This window comes from Cyrtonyx montezumae, unplaced genomic scaffold (assembly GCF_038088225.1).
Source record: "Cyrtonyx montezumae isolate F1298 unplaced genomic scaffold, pur_monq_1.0 scaffold_13, whole genome shotgun sequence".
In the NCBI taxonomy this organism is placed as follows: domain Eukaryota; kingdom Metazoa; phylum Chordata; class Aves; order Galliformes; family Odontophoridae; genus Cyrtonyx; species Cyrtonyx montezumae.
The window spans coordinates 33,446,701-33,465,643 of NW_027071859.1; the positions used below are offsets into that span (position 1 = coordinate 33,446,701).

The 18,943-nt window shown below is 40.5% G+C and overlaps 2 protein-coding genes across 3 annotated transcripts in view; one reads left to right on the plus strand and one right to left on the minus strand.

The window, feature by feature from the left end:
* The window catches only part of RARS2 (arginyl-tRNA synthetase 2, mitochondrial), a 30,372-nt gene extending 21,381 nt beyond the window's left edge, over positions 1 to 8,991 (minus strand). The window contains exons 1-7 of the mRNA XM_065730984.1: positions 8,934 to 8,991; positions 8,759 to 8,832; positions 8,074 to 8,179; positions 6,805 to 6,888; positions 2,495 to 2,592; positions 1,908 to 1,963; positions 386 to 469 (exon numbers count right to left, since the gene is read on the minus strand). Coding sequence (XP_065587056.1) covers positions 386 to 469; positions 1,908 to 1,963; positions 2,495 to 2,592; positions 6,805 to 6,888; positions 8,074 to 8,179; positions 8,759 to 8,832; positions 8,934 to 8,972 — 541 coding nt within the window. The 5' untranslated portion in view covers positions 8,973 to 8,991. The remainder of the gene's footprint in view (positions 1 to 385; positions 470 to 1,907; positions 1,964 to 2,494; positions 2,593 to 6,804; positions 6,889 to 8,073; positions 8,180 to 8,758; positions 8,833 to 8,933) is intronic.
* A 136-nt stretch (positions 8,992 to 9,127) lies between these two features.
* Positions 9,128 to 18,943, plus strand: part of ORC3 (origin recognition complex subunit 3) — a 34,659-nt gene continuing 24,843 nt past the window's right edge. For both annotated transcript variants that reach the window (XM_065730985.1, XM_065730986.1), the window contains exons 1-5: positions 9,128 to 9,191; positions 10,966 to 11,020; positions 13,437 to 13,534; positions 16,797 to 16,941; positions 18,244 to 18,348. In XM_065730985.1, coding sequence (XP_065587057.1) covers positions 9,168 to 9,191; positions 10,966 to 11,020; positions 13,437 to 13,534; positions 16,797 to 16,941; positions 18,244 to 18,348 — 427 coding nt within the window. In that variant the 5' untranslated portion in view covers positions 9,128 to 9,167. The remainder of the gene's footprint in view (positions 9,192 to 10,965; positions 11,021 to 13,436; positions 13,535 to 16,796; positions 16,942 to 18,243; positions 18,349 to 18,943) is intronic.

The following is an 18,943-nucleotide window of genomic DNA, read 5'->3' on the forward strand; positions in this document are numbered from 1 at the left end:
TGCATTTTGTCTGAAGGCAGCAATAGCAGCCTGCTCAGCTGCTGGGGCTCCAGGAGTATAACCAGCACATGCAAAATATTTCCCCTGTGCTTTAAAAATAAACCCCAAATAACACAGAAGTTGTGTGAGAGGAACTACTGAGGTAAGGAGGAACTGTAGGGTAAATTCCGTCCTGTATTTCTTGAACAGTAGCATAGGTCATACTGCTGATGAATCAGACTAGGTTTTGTTAATATTTTATGGAGACTAATTGCACATTATATGCATGTGAACACAATGATGATCTTTATGAGCTCAGGTGAATCCAATGCGCCTGCAAAAATTGAAGTCAAAAACCTTGACCACATTAAACAAGGGAATTAGAGAAACAAATATGAAAACATACCGAACTGCATGCCCCAGTCACCAAGGTAATTTATCCTCGTTACTTCATGTCCCAGTGCAGCTTTGAGATTTGCTATAAAATTCCCTGGAGAGGAATCAAAATTGGTATTATTATTCAGAACTGGATATATTCTATGATTTTCTAGATCAACTTTCTGTTTTTGTATGACTTGCTTTTCCTTTTGAATACAATCAGACGGACTGCTCCATGGAAGTGACTAAAATGCTTCAAAACTTAAAGCAATAATCTTTTGAGAAGAAAAAAAAAAAGACTGGATTTGAAAGATGCCATGAAGTGTCTCATACAGATATGCACTACTGTTATCTGCACACGCAAAGTGCATGGTCATGGAAAACACTTCAAGGGCTTATTACATATTCACAAATACACAGCAGTATGCATAGCTCCACTTTCACAGCCAGGTAACCTCACATACTAGGAGGTTAAGCAAGTACCAGAATTCACAAACTGCTGTTTACTGTGCAGTTACACAGAACACTAAGCCCTTGGAGCAGTACTGAGCTCTTCTCCTAACACACTACAAATCTGATATGGTCCAAACTCATTTGTTACTGCAACAAAAACCTTTCATTTCCCTCCTGAGCTTTGCTATATTCTCAAATTACAAAGAAATTCATTCATTCTTTCCTCTGTTTTTCTGTGCTTCAAGGGTACCTTTGAATCACGACACTGATATAAAAAGGGATGCAGAAAGTTTGGCAGTCTTCTGTTACCGTAACACCATAACATGCATGCAAACACTTTCCATTCCATTCCCTGTAGGCACTTCATTGCCTTTCTGGGGCAAACGTCAATCTACAGAATTATTTTTCTATAGGAAAGGGTCCAAAAGTGAAACACTGAGCCCAAAATACAACACTCAACCATCACCCAATGGAGAGGCAGAGTTATTAACCTTATGTAGCTAAGAATTATACATGCTCGTTAATATAATTAAAAATAATATACTATTAGCTCCACAGATGCTGTAGAGTCTTCTGCTAACCTACAGATTTCACTGATAGGGGAAAAATATAAGGGAGAAATAATGTTTTCTATACACCATTAGAGTACTGCACAACAAATGAATTAATTATTCCATTACAAATGGCAGCAACGCTGGCATCAAGTGATTAACATATAAAAGCAAATGTTTTCCAAGACAGTCACTGAGCCATAGCTATGTGACTGCTCTGCAGTCCAGTGCAAATCAGAAGTTTAAAATTCAAATGACACTCATAACACCTTAATGGAAACTGTGCTGGGTGTCTTCGTGGAACAAATTTGAACTACTTCAATTAATGTTCTCAGACATAAAACTATATTATGTGTGACTTAATAAATCTGCCAGCAACATACCACGCTCTTTCCTTGCTGCGTAACGAGTAAAAGGCTTTTAATTAGCAAGTGGAGCCTGACACAGCCACTCCATGAGAGGAGTGTAAGGTTAGCAGTACTCCCCTGTCAAGTGAATCACAAAGACAACGCAGCTCTTTTCAGACACCCTGAGATGCATACTCACCTATAATTGTGGAACGCAAGTGTCCTATGTGAAACTTTTTGGCAATGTTAGGAGAGCTGTAACAAATTTTCACAAATAACGTTTGTTCAACGTACAAGACTGCCATGTCACCAAAAGAAATCATTTGTGTACCCAAACTGTACCAAAACCACAGATTTCCCTTGTAATTCTCCAATTAGCTTCTGTAACAGTGATCCTTATGGATCCACAGAAGTGAATCCACTTCTGTGCATCCCTCTATTAAATGTTAGCAACCGATGTTACAGTAAAAACCAACACAACAAACCCCCCAAACTCCAACTGTGCAAGTGACAAAGGACTTAGCCTATCTCCCCACTTTTTACATGTTTCAAACACACAAATCATTCTCTTTACACTTATTAGAGGCAGATCTGATGCTGGAACAGGTAACTTTGTATACCAAGTGGGTGCTGCTGGCTGAAAACTCAGACGATGTTTCTTGATGAAAAGATAAAAGAAACTGAATATAATACCATAAATATGGTTCAACTTCACAGGCATCATACATTACAGTAATGAATATCAATTGGCAGACAAGGCAGTTTTCCTAAAGGACATGCGCTTACCTGAACTCAATCACTGCCTTCTGTTTAGGCACTGTAGAGAAAAGCTCACTTTTTGTTCCATACTCTGTGCCATCTTTCAGCACCTGCTGCAGAACAGTCTAAAGCACAAGGAAGACAAAAAGAAGGAAATAAAGTTTCAACAACAGAAAATGCAATCAGGAAAATGGCTTACCAGCAATGGAAAAGTCTGATCCCAAAGCCTTTTTTTCCACACTAGCAATTAGATGGCTGATCTGCCAAGCAAACAATACCATATGCAGATGGAAATGTCATTAACTTTGTAAAGTTGAATCTGATGAATTAAAAACATCAGAGAAATCTTAAGCAGAGATTCTGGTTAAAATCTACATTGATTTGGGTAAAAATTTAGAAGTGGAAAGTGTAGGTCTTACTAAAATCAGTGGTTTAGTCATACAACATGAAAGGGCAAGAGAGTCACCCAGAAGTAATTGGTAGGCAGAAAAGACAAGTCAGTCAAAGGGCATTGGTAGAACAGGGGTCTCATGTACACAAAGGAGTTGTCACGTAAGTAGGAGTCTGAATTTAGTCTGATCAGGACTGCTACCATGCCTCATTCATATAACACATTTTAAATACAAGGTATCCTGTAGAACTTGTGAGCAGTAGACTTAACAAGAGAATTTATGCATTAAACCATTCTCAAAAAGTTTGGGTTTTTGTTTGTTTTCCCCTCCCTGCATTAATAACAGAAGCTACATAGCAAACCTCCAAGCTCCTCCAAAGTGCTCTCCTCCCATGAATAAATCTCACCAAGGCACACTTCAAGGAACCTGTCCATTTGGGTGAAACTTCTAGAAGTCCTGTCCTGAAGTTTTTGCTAACACATGAATGCAGAGCACACTCACTGAGCACAGCAGGGCCTGTGGTGTCCCCCAAGGGTCAGTTTTGGGGCCCATCTTGTTTAATATCTTTATTGATGACCTAGACGAGGGAATTGAGTGTACCCTCAGTAAGTTTGCAGATGACACAAAGTTGGGAGGAGGTGTCAAACTGCCTGAGGGTAGGGAGGCCCTTCAGAGGGATTTGGATAGGCTGAACAGCTGGGCTGAGCAAAATGGGATGAGGTTCAATAAGACCAAGTGCCGGGTCCTGCACTTTGGCCACAATAACCCCATGCAATGCTATAGGCTTGGGGCAGAATGGCTTGAAGAATGTAGAGAGGAAAAGGACCTGGGGGTGTTGGTTGATGCTCGGCTCAACATGAGCCGGCAGTGTGCCCAGGTGGCCAAGAAGGCCAACAGCATCCTGGCCTGGATTAGAAATAGTGTAGCCAGCAGGAGCAGGGAGGTGATCATCCCCCTGTACTCAGCTCTGGTACGGCCGCACCTCGAGTACTGTGTTCAGTTTTGGGCCCCTCACTACAAGAAGGACATTGAGGCCCTGGAGCGTGTTCAGAGAAGGGCAACAAAACTGGTGAGGGGCCTGGAGCACAAGTCTTATGAGGAGCGGCTGAGGAAGCTGGGATTGTTTAGTCTGGAGAAGAGGAGGCTCAGAGGAGACCTTATTGCACTCTACCACTTCCTGAAGGGGGGTTGTGGTGAGGAGGGGGTGGGCCTCTTCTCCCTGATAAATAACGACAGGACGAGAGGGAATGGCCACAAGTTGCGCCGGGGAAGATTTAGATTAGACCTGAGGAAGCATTTCTTTTCTGAAAGAGTGGTCAGGCACTGGAATGGCCTGCCTAGGGAGGTGGTTGAGGCACCATCCCTAGCGCTGTTCAAGAAGCGTTTAGATGAGGTGCTAAAGGATTTAATTTAGTAGTTGGGTAGAGATAGTGATAGGAGGATGGTTGGACTAGATGATCTTATAGGTCCTTTCCAACCTTATGAACTTATGATCACATAGGCCCAACCAGCCTTCTGGGACACATCAGCTCTCTCATAGACTACTTGTGACTGACGGCCTGCAAAAAATCCAGCATGCTGTAACTGCACAAACACTACCATGCTTATGCAGGTTACCTGAACAGCACAAGAACACCTTTTTTCCCTACGTTAGGGAATCTGACACAAAAGTCCAGGAGACCCTGCCTTCATGATTTCCACTAAAGCCCATCTAAGAGACAAAACAGTCACTGCAAACTGTCTCCATCAGCTCACTGCAGGTGGACTGCAACAACAGCCCGAATGGGTACTTCATGGTCTGATCTTAATAATTACAGGATACAAAAACATCACCCAGGGGTTTATGTGAAGAGAGACCAGAAGAGACATAGCTACTTCCAAATTCAGTAGTACAAATGTAAGCTGCATAATAAACTGCTTCCATTTTATGTCCTAGTACACAAGGCAGATATCTACTTTTTTTGTCTAGTTACTTCACATCAGCGCCCAACTGCATTTCTTTGTTATCTTTTAGAAATAGCTTCTAACGTTTATTTTCTTTGTGTCAGATAACATGCATAAAGAAGAGAGAAAGAGAAAAAATGGGAGAGCTGCAGGAATTCAAACATCCTCAGAACTACAAATGACTTAAGTTGACAACGATTAAAAAAGCAAACAAAAAAGATGAATACTCACATTCTATTAAAGCTGCTAGCCATCCTGCTTTCTATTCCTTGAGTGCCATAGCAAGCCACAGATTTAGTTCTTATGTGTTAAAACACCTCTTCACCCCTCTCTCTACCTGCAAGCCTGTGAAACCACTAGCAAGTGTCTGTACAAAAGTGTGTCTACTTTGAAAGCATGGAAACTGCCTAAAATTCCTCAAAATAGTTCAAGAGTTTGAAAGCAGTTTGTGGAAAGAAATCTTATGCTAACTATACTATCAGCAATGCATTCATGCAGCAAGTTAAGTACCTGCGTGAACCCTACATACTTCAGTTTGCCACAGAGAATCCAATACACTCAAAAACCTAATATATGAAGCTGTAAGTATTGCACAATCTTGCTGAAGATAATACAGGCCTCTAACAATGTGAATTCAAGTGGAAATCTCACTCAGTTCAGTGCAAAGTTGTTGCTTTTTACACCTCCGTTCCCCCCACATTCCTGAGGTCATCTTAAAACTATCCAGTGATAGAAATCAAAGAAGTAGAATAAATGAGCTGCACTTGTAGAGAAATCTTTAATGCTGTAGTCATTGGCATGTGGGCATGTAAGGTAAGCTAGAAACATACACAGTTCATTTTCAGTATACATGTTTCCTTTACTTGCAAAATTCATGGTTTAGTCATATCTACTTAGTGATATAACGTAAAATTTTGTATTCTAATTCCACATTTCTTCCAACAGAACTCAACTAGGCCAGACACGTGGTTTTGCCTGAACCATTATACTGACTAGAATCCACCTACAGACACAACATCTTGTCAAACCCTGCCCAGGAATAAAACTTGACACCAACGCTGTTCTTTCAGCAAATAGTCAGCTGTTATGTTCAGATAATGATTGATTACAGACAGCTGATGACAATTTAAGGATATGTCTTTGGTAGCAAACAAAGCAACTGATTAATAGGAATGCCTAGGCATTAGCAATTCATAAGAATAAAGAGACTTATCACTCAATAGAAGATGGTTATGAGCTCAAGTGATTCAGTGGAAGTCCTGGTAGGAAGGGAGCTTCATGAGTATTAGCTAAGATCTGATTTCCTGCCCACTTATTTTCTAAGACCACAGTGTTGCTTCCATAAGAACAGCTTAAATTAAGGCCCCAAAGGACAACAGAACAGAGCTTGCTTCCCAAGCTAGTTCAGCTGGCTTAGCAAAGCTTTCATTTAGTTCCCACTCCAACAGTGCTAGCCAGCCTTCTGTCCTTATGAAGCTCTTGCAAATAATCCAGACCAAGTGCAACTGAAACACTGCTCTTATAGATCGAACATGCTAAATTACTGGTTTAACAAATGAGGCCTTCACTTTCACTCAGACACTGGACTTCGAGAAACACACCTTCCTGGTTTTTTTTAATTGTTCTAACAGTAGATCTGTGGTCACAAACTTATTTCAGATATCTTTCTACCATCCTTCCCTGTCTTCAGTGAGACTCTTTATACGCAAATCAAAATATTGAGTTCAAAAACCTAAAGCATTAAGCCTGCCTTCTAGAGCAGAAACGGGGAAGAAAGAGAAGAATGTGGTTATTGCAAAGGAATGTTGTTTCCTCCAAAAGATACACCCCTGTAACACTATTCCCAAATTCAAGGCATACATAATGTAACAGCATCAAGGATCCTTCGAGAAAATATATGAAAAACAAGCAGTTCTGGATTGAAAATGTCTAAGACTATACCAAGTATTTTATATTCAGAAATGTATTCTTACCTTAACACACCTGAAACACTGTACTCACCTTTGCTAGTAATTCCCTGTTTACTGTGAAGTTCACTGTTCCTGGACCAGTGCTGATTTCACTCACTATAGCATCACATTTTAGCTATAGGAACGAAATAAAAGTCACTCCCCATGAAAACACGTAAATTGGGAAACTTAATTCAATCCATTCAAAATTTAATATTCGCAGTGGATTAAATTAGTATGTTAATTATCTGAAAGAAAGCTACTGTAAATGGATAATTTAATAAAGTCTGTTGATAAAGAATGACTTTTTAATTTCTAATCCATGCTTACTAGCTCTGAACACAACTCAATACGAAACGTCACACATTTATTTTCAGTCCTTGCATGTGCCTAGTTTGTGTTTTATTTTGACTGCGAGCAGCCTCCTCTTTAAACAAATGTTGCTTCTTTACAGGTAGAGAGTTTTGGCCTCTTCCTAACTAAACTGGTTACCTTTGGCAGCCAAGAAATTTTCTACGAAAACAAACAATAAATAACCAACCACATACAACTTGGTTAATGTCTTTGAGAGCGAGAAGCAAGCTATTAATTCTGACTGATGCACATGAGCACGAGGAAAAAAATTATACCCCATTTATAGGTTTTGTGTTTAGAACTCAAACAGGAGATGCAAACACAGTTAGGCTTTAAGTTCTTTAACCTTCACAAGCTCCAACAACAACAAATTCTATTGTTTATTCATGAGCTACATGAAAAAAATATTTCTTATATCGACTCGTAATTCCCCACTTTTTCATTTTGCTAAAGGTCTTTTTTTTTTTTTTTTTTTTTACCAACGGTAAGAGGCACACAGAAAAATTCCTTAGATGGTCTGCTCCTTTTCGCTGTTACAACTGCTTTTCTCTGTAAATACGAGACTCTGTGGTCAAGATCTATTTATTGAGCCACAAACAATAAAGAAGAGAGGCACATTTGCAATTTTGCAATCACTAGGAACAGGGCTGTTTTTAAAGAGACCAACTAGATTCATGCAAAAGAATTGCTGCCATGATATTAGTCACTTGGACAGAATACCCATACAGGCTGTCCAATCCCTGCAGGCTTACGAAACCTTACTGTTTCTTCAAGGTTTGTGTCACCACTGGATATCTTGTTTTGTTTACCCACTGCTTCTTTTTTATATTGTAGTTACCCTCAATGTCTCAGCCACTGCCTGTGTGCCATGGCCTGGAACGGCCACAAAGACACTTCTGTTCTAAGAAACCCTGATCTTGAGCAGTGAGGAATTGGAAGCCTGTCTTCCCTGTTAAAGGTAGCATACCTTTTCAGCGAGCTTCTGAGCTCGAAGCTGGAGATCAGGTACTAAGCAATCACTAGAAGTGCCTTCTTCTATGGAAGCAACAGAAAGCTGGAAATCACCAACATGCCTGAATAAAAGAACAGGTGAAAATCAAGGTAGAAACGCATTGAAATGATGGGGAGATTTGACAAACCCAAGCTGACTCTGTGTGTTAAGTCCAATTAGCAGGCATAACCCAGTCACAGAAACAGAGAATTCACTGTAGTCAGAAAATGACAGCTGAAGGCTATTACCTTCATTCTAATGAACACAGTGCTAAAAGAGATACGGCAAGATTACCAGCTCAGAATAACAAAGGTTATACTGATGAATAAATGCTGGTTACCTGCTAATATCATTAGACCACCCAAGCATGACATAAAGTAAAAAAAAACCACAACCATAATAACTCCACTCTGAGGTCATTAATATTGAAACATTTCCCATTCACAAGCTGCCTCTAATTCATATTTTTGAAGCAATTACATTTGTTTGGAACTTGCTTGAAAAAACGTAAGGCAGCAGATTTGGGCATCCTATAATTGGGCTGGTATTAGCTTAGGGTTTCTTTCTACGCCCAACTCTAAATTCCTGTCAAACTTTTGCAGCAACAAACGCGACAGAAACCGGCACGGCACAACGCTGCAGGACCAAACGTAAACACTACCGTTTTTTGGAGACGGGAACCGCAGAGATGGACTTTATTAAGTCCTCCGGTGGCAAACCCAAAACTTGAGAGAGCTACGTTTGAAACAAAAGCACAAAGAGCGTGAGCAGAACAGACACCAAAAAAACCCGCTCCCTGCGGCCTCCCCGCTCTCCAGCTGCGCGGAGCAGCCTACCTGGAAGGCGATGCTCCTGCGGAAAACGCAGGCCGCCATAACTCAGCACCGCCCCTTGACCCCACAGCACAGCACCGCCCCGCCCCGCCCCGCCCCGCCCACCCGCCGGGGGCCGCTCCATCCCGTGCAACCGAAGGGGAACGCGGCGCCCGCCTTACCACACTGCGCATGCGCAAGGCGCCGTCACTGCCGCCCCTCCTGGCGCCGTCCGTCCGTTAGCGCGGGGTCGGCGAGATGAGCGCCCGCTCCCTCTCCAAGGTGAGGGTGAGGGGAGTGACGTTGGTTTCCCGCCGGCCGCGCTCCGACGGCGGAGGGGAAAGCGCGGGCGGAGGGCGGCTGAGGGGCTGCAGCCTCGGGGCCGGTTCTTCCTGCGGTGGTGGGGCGGGGATCGCGGCGGAGCCTTCAGTCGCCGTGCAGGTTGCTGCTGGTGGGAGCAGAGGCGGCTGCTTCCCAGCCGAGCTCGTAATTGACGCAGAGCAACTGGTGGGGCAGCTCCCCAGGAGGACGGGCTGAGAGATGTATCATTGTTGGAGTTCGTGTTTGGATCAGAATAGAAATAACATGTCCAGAGCCACCAAACAGTCTGTGAGCAATACCGAACACCACTCTGGAGCTTCATTTTTACTTGATCATTCATTTACCATTGTTTGAACTATCTCTGGTTGAGTTCATTAGTCTTTTTTTATGCAAGCATCTCCATGAGAAATAAATGACTGCATCAGTCTGTTTATAGACCTTCAACATTTGTGGTTTTTCTTCACCCTTGCTGAGGCATAAGAAGCCTTACAGTGAGAGCTGAGGAATGAGGGGAGACCTCACTGTGGCCTTGTAGTACTTGAGAGCTTATAGCGGGATGTGTCCCTGCCTATAGCAGGGGAGTTTTAACTGGATAATCATAAAGTTCCATCCAACCCAAACCATTCTATGATTTCATGATAATCAGTAAACACTGACTTTTTACATGATTTGAAAGTGATAAGATGAGAGGGGATGGTTTTAAACTGAAAGAGGGGAGATTTGTGTTAGATATTAAGAAGAAATATTAGGGTACATTTAAGTTGGATGTAAGGAAAAAGTCTTACAGTGATGGTAGTGAGGCACTGGAACAGGTTGCCCAGAGATATGGTTGATGCCCCATCCCTGGAGTCTTCCAAGGTGAGGCTGGATCAGGCTCTGGACAGCCTGGTCTAGTTGAGGTGTCCCTGTTCATTGCAGGGGAGTTGGACTAGATGACCTTTAAAGATCCCTTCCAACAGCGAGGATTCTGTGAAATTCTTTACTCAAAGGGTGATGAGGCGCTGGCACAACTGCCCAGAGGAGGTGTGGGTGCTCCATCCCTGGAAGTGCTCAAGGCCAGGTTGGATGGGGCCCTGGGCAGCCTGAGCTCCTGGGTAGTGACTCTGCCTGTGGCAGGGGATTGAAACTGGGTTGACTTTAAGGTCCCTTCTAACCCAAGCTGTTCTGTGATTTTATGATTCTGTGATCTTTTCTGAGTTGGAATGAACTTGTCCTGTGTAGATAAGGGGTATCATTTGCTTCTATTAGTGACTTAATATTCACTGTATTATTCTGGATCACCTATATTCATCCCAGCCTCTTGCTTTGTTTTATTTTTAACTGAACCTTTAATGGGAAAATTCTACTGGTATATCCCTGGGGAATTATTTCCTCTTATTTTTAAGCCCGTTGAATGAAGGTGTACAAGTGGTTCAAGGATTCCTCTTTTGCTGATCTACATGATGGATGAACTGAAGAACATAACTGAAAGGTGAAAAAGTTCTTCACAAAGATGCTGGCATACTGCTTCCACTGCTTTTCCAGCTTGAAACAGGAAAATAATGTGCAATAAACAAATTGGTATCCATAAGGTGCTGGCAGTTCATTGGTTTAATAAACAAATTGGTATCCATAAGGTGCTGGCAGTTCATTGGTTTAATGGAGCACTGTGGTTAACAGAGAGCAAAGTGGCCTCAGGAATCATGATCAGATTGATACTGATTTTGAAGTTTTTGTTTTTCTTGCTATTCTCCAGGGCTGCTTTGTTTTTAAACCAAGTCCCAAGAAGAGAAAGGTGTCTCAAACAACAGGTTAGTGCACTTTAGTTGCTATGTTGCTATGCTTTGGGAGGGTTAATCCTGGAAGCTTCAGTCCTGATTGAGTTCTGTCATAGCTGTGTGAATTGCTCCTTGACGTCAGTATTGGTAGAAATTCATTTCTTCAGAGGTCCCCAAGCAAGTAGTTGGTTAATGTAATTTTTTTTTCCATCTCCAGCCATGAAGATTGTGTAGCTAGCTTTGTCTTTGTATTTATTTCTTTTTTCTTATAAGGTAACTTATTTCTATACTACCTCAAATTGTTTCCTGACTAACAAGCAATCAAAGATGACAAATGGGCCGTGTTTAAGCTATGGGATTTAGAAATCCTTTCCATTTGTAATTATTATTCTATTCACAGGAGGAATACTTTTCTTTTCCTCAATAAATTTAGGGAAAGCTACATGTGAATGCCCCGTAGCTTGTGTCCACTAGTATTTGTTGTATGTACTTTCTTGCATATACTTTCTGCAACCCAGAAAATGTTTACGTAAGTCTCTTGTCACTTGAGGAAGACTGAATGGGACTGAGTCTTGTTGGAACCATAAATAGATTGCTGTTGGAGGGGTGCTTGGAGAAATTACTGTTCATATTCCTAGATTCAAAGCTTTTTGATCTTTTCTGGCAGCACCAGAGCTGTCAAGAAGTGTGATTTGTGTATTAAGAAAAAAAAACAAAAACAAATAAATGGAAGGGAAAAGTAGTATGGCTAGACTTTTGCAAATCACCACAAGTTCATTTATTACCAGATGGTCTTCAAGTAGTGCCTCCTTCAAAATTAAACCCAGGTTATTTTTTCTGTGTGAGTTGGCATATCTGTGGCTCTGGGAATGTGAGGTAAGGGAATGTAATCCAGTCTCTCATTCCGAGTCATTGCCAGGTGAATACACTAACAACCCAGGCTGCTGCACTTAAACCACAGTGGAATTTTATACTGTGGTTGATAGTAGTCTTTCACCTTGCAAAGGCCTTCTGTGCATATTTGCACCTTTAATTTGAGTTTTGCTAGTACAGAAAGAATATTATGCTTTATTATCATCACAAAAGATTCTCGTGAAAAGAATAAGACCTCTGTGATCAGAGTATATTATGTATTTAAGTGATTTTTCTTAGGGATATAAACAAGGTGTTAGTTTAGGGTAGGCAGGAAAATGGAGGATTAGGGATCGCTCTCATTCATCATTTACAGGATTGGGTTTTTAACGATTTGAAGGATTGGATGTGCTCATCACATAGTTATTTAGAGACTAGATCATAGCTGATGCTCCGCTCAATGACAAAAGTGGACTTCATAAAACTTTTTGTCTGTGTCTTTAGAAAAAAAAAATCTTTAATATTGCCTTTAGCAAAGGTAATAGACTGTTTGCCTTACCTTCAGTCTTTGTGTTCTTCCAGGTAGTGTTAGAGAAACCTTAAAAGCTGCACCAAGCATGCTAAATGTATGCTGAGAGAAGGAATGGCCCTATTTTGTTTTATTTATTTCACTTTTAAGGGAGATGTAGGCTGTGTGAAGGTGGTAGAAAAAAAAGTCACCAAGAGAGTTTTCACTCAGTTTTACTAGTTTCTATTCAATCTCAAATTATGTTTTTGGCTCTGCTTTTCTTGTTTGACAGTGGAGAGTTTCTACATTCATATTTGTGAAGCAGAGGAGCACCTGGGAAGCCAGGTGCATTCCAAAAACGTGCCAAGACACTGCGTTACCAAAAAGGATCTGATATATGAAGGCTTGAAGGTGTTTTAGCCATTTTGCTTCCAATCTCAGCCATTTTGCTTCTCCTTTTCATAAGCAGCACATATAGAAGTAAGAGGCAATTTAGAGATGAGGCCTGGTTTGTGCTTAGAGGCTTTGTTGGCATCGTTATGTTAGTTAAGATTATGTATTGAAAATAACAATAAAAATCTGTATTTCTTGTAATCTAACAGTTCTTTCCCAGTATACTTTGTTGTTCTCTGGAAGTTGGTATTAACTGCATTATCCTGGGAGAACAGAAATGATCTTTTATGTATACTTCATATCTTGGCTTCACTAGTAGTGGAAGGTTGGATATTTAAAGGGGGAAGCTGACCCACAGAACTTGCTGAAACAAAGGAAAGTCTCGTTTTATTTATTTATTTTGCAAAATAATAATAACAGTAACAGCTTTTTGGCCTACTTTAGCCTTTAGCTCTCTGGGACTTGAGGTGAAAGCCAGCTTTTGCCTCTATAGTTGGGCAGTACATTCTGCTTATCTGTTCCTTCATTCAACAAGATACCAGCAGTCAGTTCGTTGACTAAGAGAACTAGCTAAGCTCCCTCACATGTTTATGTATTTATATATAAGAAAATGTTCTTGCTTCAGTTGAATGCTTTCTTCTCAGCAAATAATATTTTGTTTTAGTAATCCCGTTTGTGCTTGTGTTTACTTTCTAGTTGACTATTTCAGAGAAGGAAGCAGTGATTTGGAGGACAGTGAACTACGTTTTGCTACTTGCCAGTCATTATGGAAACAGGTCAAATCAGAAACACAGGTGAGTCTTGCGCTTAATCTGAAAGCAGCATTTTGTATTTATAACAGTTCTGCTTACTTCTGTGTTTGGTTTTTGGTATCTTTTTTTTTTTTTTTTACATGCTTAACTAAACAATTTGTTAAAGCAATAAAATAACCAGAAATAATGACCAAGACTGAAACCCTTTCGCAGGATATAATAAACATAGAAAATCCACCAATTACACATTGCTTCTGATCACAGCACTACATGCTTTTGAGGCTTCAAGCCTCTTCTTCTAAGTTTCTGTTTTTACTAACTGAACTTATTAATTCCTGGCATTGGTTTTTGTTTTGTTTTGTTTTTTCCTACCTCCAGTTCAGTTGTGTGCTTGCCAGCCCCCTAAGGATTTTAAGCTGCTTGTGACCCAAGTATTACAGAGTCCAGCAGCTCAAGATTCACAGTGGATTTACGTGAATATAACTGCATGGATTTCAAATATTGAATGACATAGCTGCACACTTAGTCTATTGAATTAGTACAGACCGTGTCAGTGGGTTTGTCTGGTGGGGATGGAGTTAATTGCACACTGAACTGTGGCCTCCTAATTGTGTCTGAGATGGCATGCTGTTGTGTCTGAATAGCCAGTTGGCTTGTATTACAGTATTAATAATTGCTTCCATACAGCAGGGATTTCCTCCTCTATTTGATGTCAAGGATCCTGGGCAAGTATTCCATATTCCTCTGCTTACTAGTGGGCACTGAACATTGAGATTTTTTTCCCTAAGTTTGTTTTGAGATATACAGTAAAAGCCAGCTGGATAAACTTACAATTTAGACCCTCAGGCTAAACTCATAAATTCCTCTAGTTCTCTCCCTACTACTCTGCAATCCATCTCACTTTGACTAGTCAGCACCCTTTTCAAACTTTAATTAACCGACGTGTGCAAAACAGCCTCAACATCACAGAGCAGATTACAGAGCATACACAGTGGCTTTTGGGGATGTATTTGGCATCTACCTGCCATCTGCTTCAGCTTGACAGGTTGCCCACCATCACTAACAGAAAGAAACTGCCTTGTCAGTTGCACAGTGGGATTACAGGCAGGACAACATGCTGTAGTCCATTCTGGAAGACCTTTTCTTAAGTCTTCTTTGTTTGGGTTTTGAAATAATTCTCCTAGATGCAGTGTTTTCAGGTCAATGAGGGTTTTTTCCCTAGTGCTCCACAAGAATTAGCCCCAGAATGGCCATCATAGTAAAAAGCTTTCCTTAACTACATAGAAGCACAAAGCCATTGCTGTCTGGAAAATCATCATTATTTCCTGCCCTAAATCTCCTACCATTGTTCTCTATGAGGGAATGTCATAAGTATTCTCTTCCTTTCTTTCTCTTCCTGGTAGAAAACACTTCATCCTGGGCTGACAAATTGATGTAGGCCTTGCCTTGCCTTAGTTTGATTAACCAAAGGGCAAATTGCCTGCAGTTATTTTCACTGCTCTTTGTAGAAGTTTATTCACCAAGCTTCTGGGGTACCTATAATACTTTCCTGCTGAATTCTGAATTATTCTCCTTTTATCTCATTGTTGGAGAACTTGGAGGTGATAATTGTTTCTACATAGATAACAGTGATAATTCAGTTTGGAAGGTGCTCAGTGTGAGCTTCTGCTCTACGCAGCATCATTTATGAAGTCAGACCAGGCAGCTGAGAGCTTTACTCAGTTGAGATTTTGTTTCTTCTGTAACCATAGTGTAGTAAACCTGATCCATGGTAGAACTTTGGGCTGTTTATTCTGGGGATTGTGATAGTTATGCCATGGGACAGTAGCAGTAAGTTCGCCAAAGTTTTTGCCAGGGTACTGCTACCTGATGATTTGATGGCAGGCTCTGTGCTCATGCTGGTCTTTTTCCAGTTCTCTGGTTTCTAATGGAGGTATTGAATACTGAGGAGAATTTGACCTCCAATTACTTCATTGAATTGCACTCTACCTTTGTATGTCTATCATAAACTGGGCTGCATTGGTGGCATTTGGTGATGACATCATTTCAGGCTTCTCACATCATGAAAAGCTGGTAAAAGCACAGTATTCCTTTTTGGATTTATGGAATGTGTATTTTTGACCTCTTTTGTTCCAGTGTTGCTGGGTGTCTTGATTTTAACCACTGCTGTCAGCAGTGTCTTGCATGTGTTCTTATATATCAAGGGCTTTCAGAAACATTCCCACCTTCAAAGGTGATAAATTTCAGATGTACTTAAAGGATCCACATTACAAACACAAATCCCAAGTGCAGGGCTGTAACATGGTAATTTTAGAGTTGTAAAGTGCAAATAATGGTTTGCAGACTCCGGTTGTTAATATTGTAATAGTTACTGAACTTTCAGTTCAATTTTTTTTACTTCTTTTCAAATTTTCAAGAGTAAGCAGTGTCATGCAAATAAATGAGTTGGTCACCTGAGAAGTGGAGCAGACTAATATACTTTGTGGAAAATTACCAAGTTATTTTGACACACACACACAAAAAAAAACCAACCTGATGGGTTTAAGAAAGCTATGTAAATATGTAGTGCTACAGCAGTCTGAATTCCACCTTCACAAATGTGCAGGGGAAGAAATAATAGAAAATGTAATCATGCAACATGAGGACTCAGAATCTTGTTAGATTGGCTCAGTGAAAACTTGTACAGTAACAATCAGAAGCTCATGATCTATTGGATATGGAAGATATTCTGAGGATTGTTGTGAGATCTGTAGTAACATAGGAGCTGTTGTGAGGCTGTTACAAAGCTGACAGCATAAACTCATCTTCTTAAAATGTCATGCTACAATTTGCCCTGTGTTACGATAGAATTTATGTGGGGTGAACTCAAGCAGACGGTCAGTATCAAAAAGGTCAGAATATTTTTGAATAAGTAGAAGATGAAAAGGTTTTTGTATACTGTCTTATCAGTTTTACAAGGAGTGCACTGGGAACTCTTGTCTGTAGTTGAAGTGAAGCTCAGGGTTTTGAGCAGGCATCATGTGCAGCATCCTGAAGACATGGTCTTGCCTTTCTTGGTAGCTTGCTCAGCAATACTGACAGAGCCAACCTTTGTGACTGCATTTAAAATAGAGTTCACAGCTGTATGTGTGTGTGTGTGTGTGTGTGTGTTTGTCACTTCTTGCTCCTAAGAAAAAACTCTAGTACTACTCCAGTTGTTACTGGAGTTTTCAGGAGCACAACTGATGCAGGAAAAGGGTAGGAAATGAGGATATTCTGGTGTTTCCACGTTTCTATAAATGCAGTTCTTTTTGTCTCTTCACAGCAAATAGAGGAAGACTTGAATAAACAGTTATTTGATAACCTAGCGAGTTTTTTGAGGCGGTGTCATTCTGCTTTCCAAGAGAAGACAACAGAATGGACGTGTCGGATGAAGTCCAGAGAAATCCCTACTGCAGCTCTTGTCTTAGGTAACTTCTCAAAGATACATTCTGTTATGTCCATCTGCACTCTTACAGAGGCTTGAAATTGATACAGAGATCAAAGAGAATTGGTTCACTTATTTACAGCAATTAGTGCAGGTAAGGTCAGCTTCAGAAATGTTAACAGAAGAGATTGTGCTGGGAGAAGGAAGCAAGAGTTGACCTATTTCCATTTTGTCTTATGCTTAGTATGCTTAGTGCCTTAGTGCACAACATACTGCCTTCCTTAGAGGTTTATTTTAGGCAACCAGTAGTGATTTGGGTTTTTTTTCATGATGCAGTGGAGATGCTTTGATTCTATCCCCATTTCTGGCACTGATTTCCTTGGTGGTTTCTATGACTAATCCCTGTGGCACGGAATTATACAGCTTCTGTATTTCTGATATATGTTAATGAGTTGACTCTTGCTGAACATCTTTACATGTAGGAAAGCAGCATCTTTATCTTGGAAAAGGAGCAGAGGGTGAGAAAAATAGCTGAAGGCCTTACTTCTGAAGTTAGTGAAGTTCTGAAGTCTTTTTTTCTTTTTTCCCCTTTCAAACAGTTGTAACTGTAAGCCTAAACCTAGTTCAGGACAACCTGATTGTGTTTTCCTGGTTCGTAAACCTATGCTGCATATGTATCATGTGAGCACTAACAACAAGTGGAAGGTTAGTCTGCTTTTGGAAGCAGGAGAAAGCGAGAATTTCCTGCTCTGAATATTTGTGTAGAAAAGAGGCTATGATTTGCCAGCTGGAGACTTTTTTCCCTTTCCCATTTTTGACTAAGGATGTTAATTAACAAAGGCAGTAAATGTTGAGTAGGTCATAATAAATTCAGACTGTAGTTCATAAAAACTCACAGCAATTTCCCTACTTATTTAAGTCCCACGTGGATACAGGTCTCAGGGGTCTACACTGCTGCTCTCCTAGAGAAAGTGAATTTCATCTTTTTGTCTGTGGGATTAGGTGCCTGTGGGTGTTTTTGAGGTTATGAGTGGCAGGGAAGTTAGAAAACCAATCCTACTCCCTGCAGGCTTGCACCCTTGAGAAATCTTTCATAAAAAATAAGGAAAAAAATCTCCATTAGGCATCTTTACAGCAATTCCCTGTTCCTTTTGGCTGACTGGTATTAATATGTATGTTTAATCTTGTGCTGGTTTTTCATCAGTCCTCAAAGAAGAACTGCTTTTCATTCCTTCCTTGAATATTTGTGCTATCTCCTGTTGTTTTTATCTGCAGCTCAGTTTATCATTCAGTCCCCATGGTCACAAGTCACAGGAAATGTGCACTTAAATCATCTTTCTTTTAGGTGTGAATGTTACAGATCATGACTTCACCTTTAGAAGTCTCTCAGAATTTCTTCAGAATAGTGTTACTCCTTACGTAGCTTTGCTGGAAGCCAAAGATTGCCCAGGTAAATACTTCAGTAGCTTTGCATCTTCATCTGAATAATCTGTCCATTAACTAGTAATTCCAGTTTTTTGTCCTCAGATGTAAGAATACTGGGATGGATTGATCTTGAACACCTCCAAAAGATTTGTTCAATCCCACGATAATACAGCAGTAGTTCCTACTGTGTTTTAAGAGTTGTCTAGTTCTGTTTCAGACAGTGAAGTTTGAAACACTGTTTATTTGTAGCATGAATGCTAAGAGCACACTGCTTAGTGTATTGCATGGTAATACTGTAAGTTGGCTTGTTTGAGCAGTTGATGTATGTATGCATTCCACTTTTAAATGCTTACACTCATATTATTGCAGTATAGAAATGGGTAGGAAAAAATCTGTCCTGCTCCTTATTTAAATATCAAATATTATTTAAGTGAAAAGATTGAAATAACTCATGGCAGCACCCCTGGATCTATTGGTTGGCCTTCTCATTTACTTTTAGGTCACTCTGACAGGTGTGGAGTTTAAGAAAGGTGTGGGGCCACATCTTAGTGTGAATTATTGCTATCTAGGTAACTTAATAGGAAAAAAAAATTGCATTGACAGCATGCATACCAAGAATA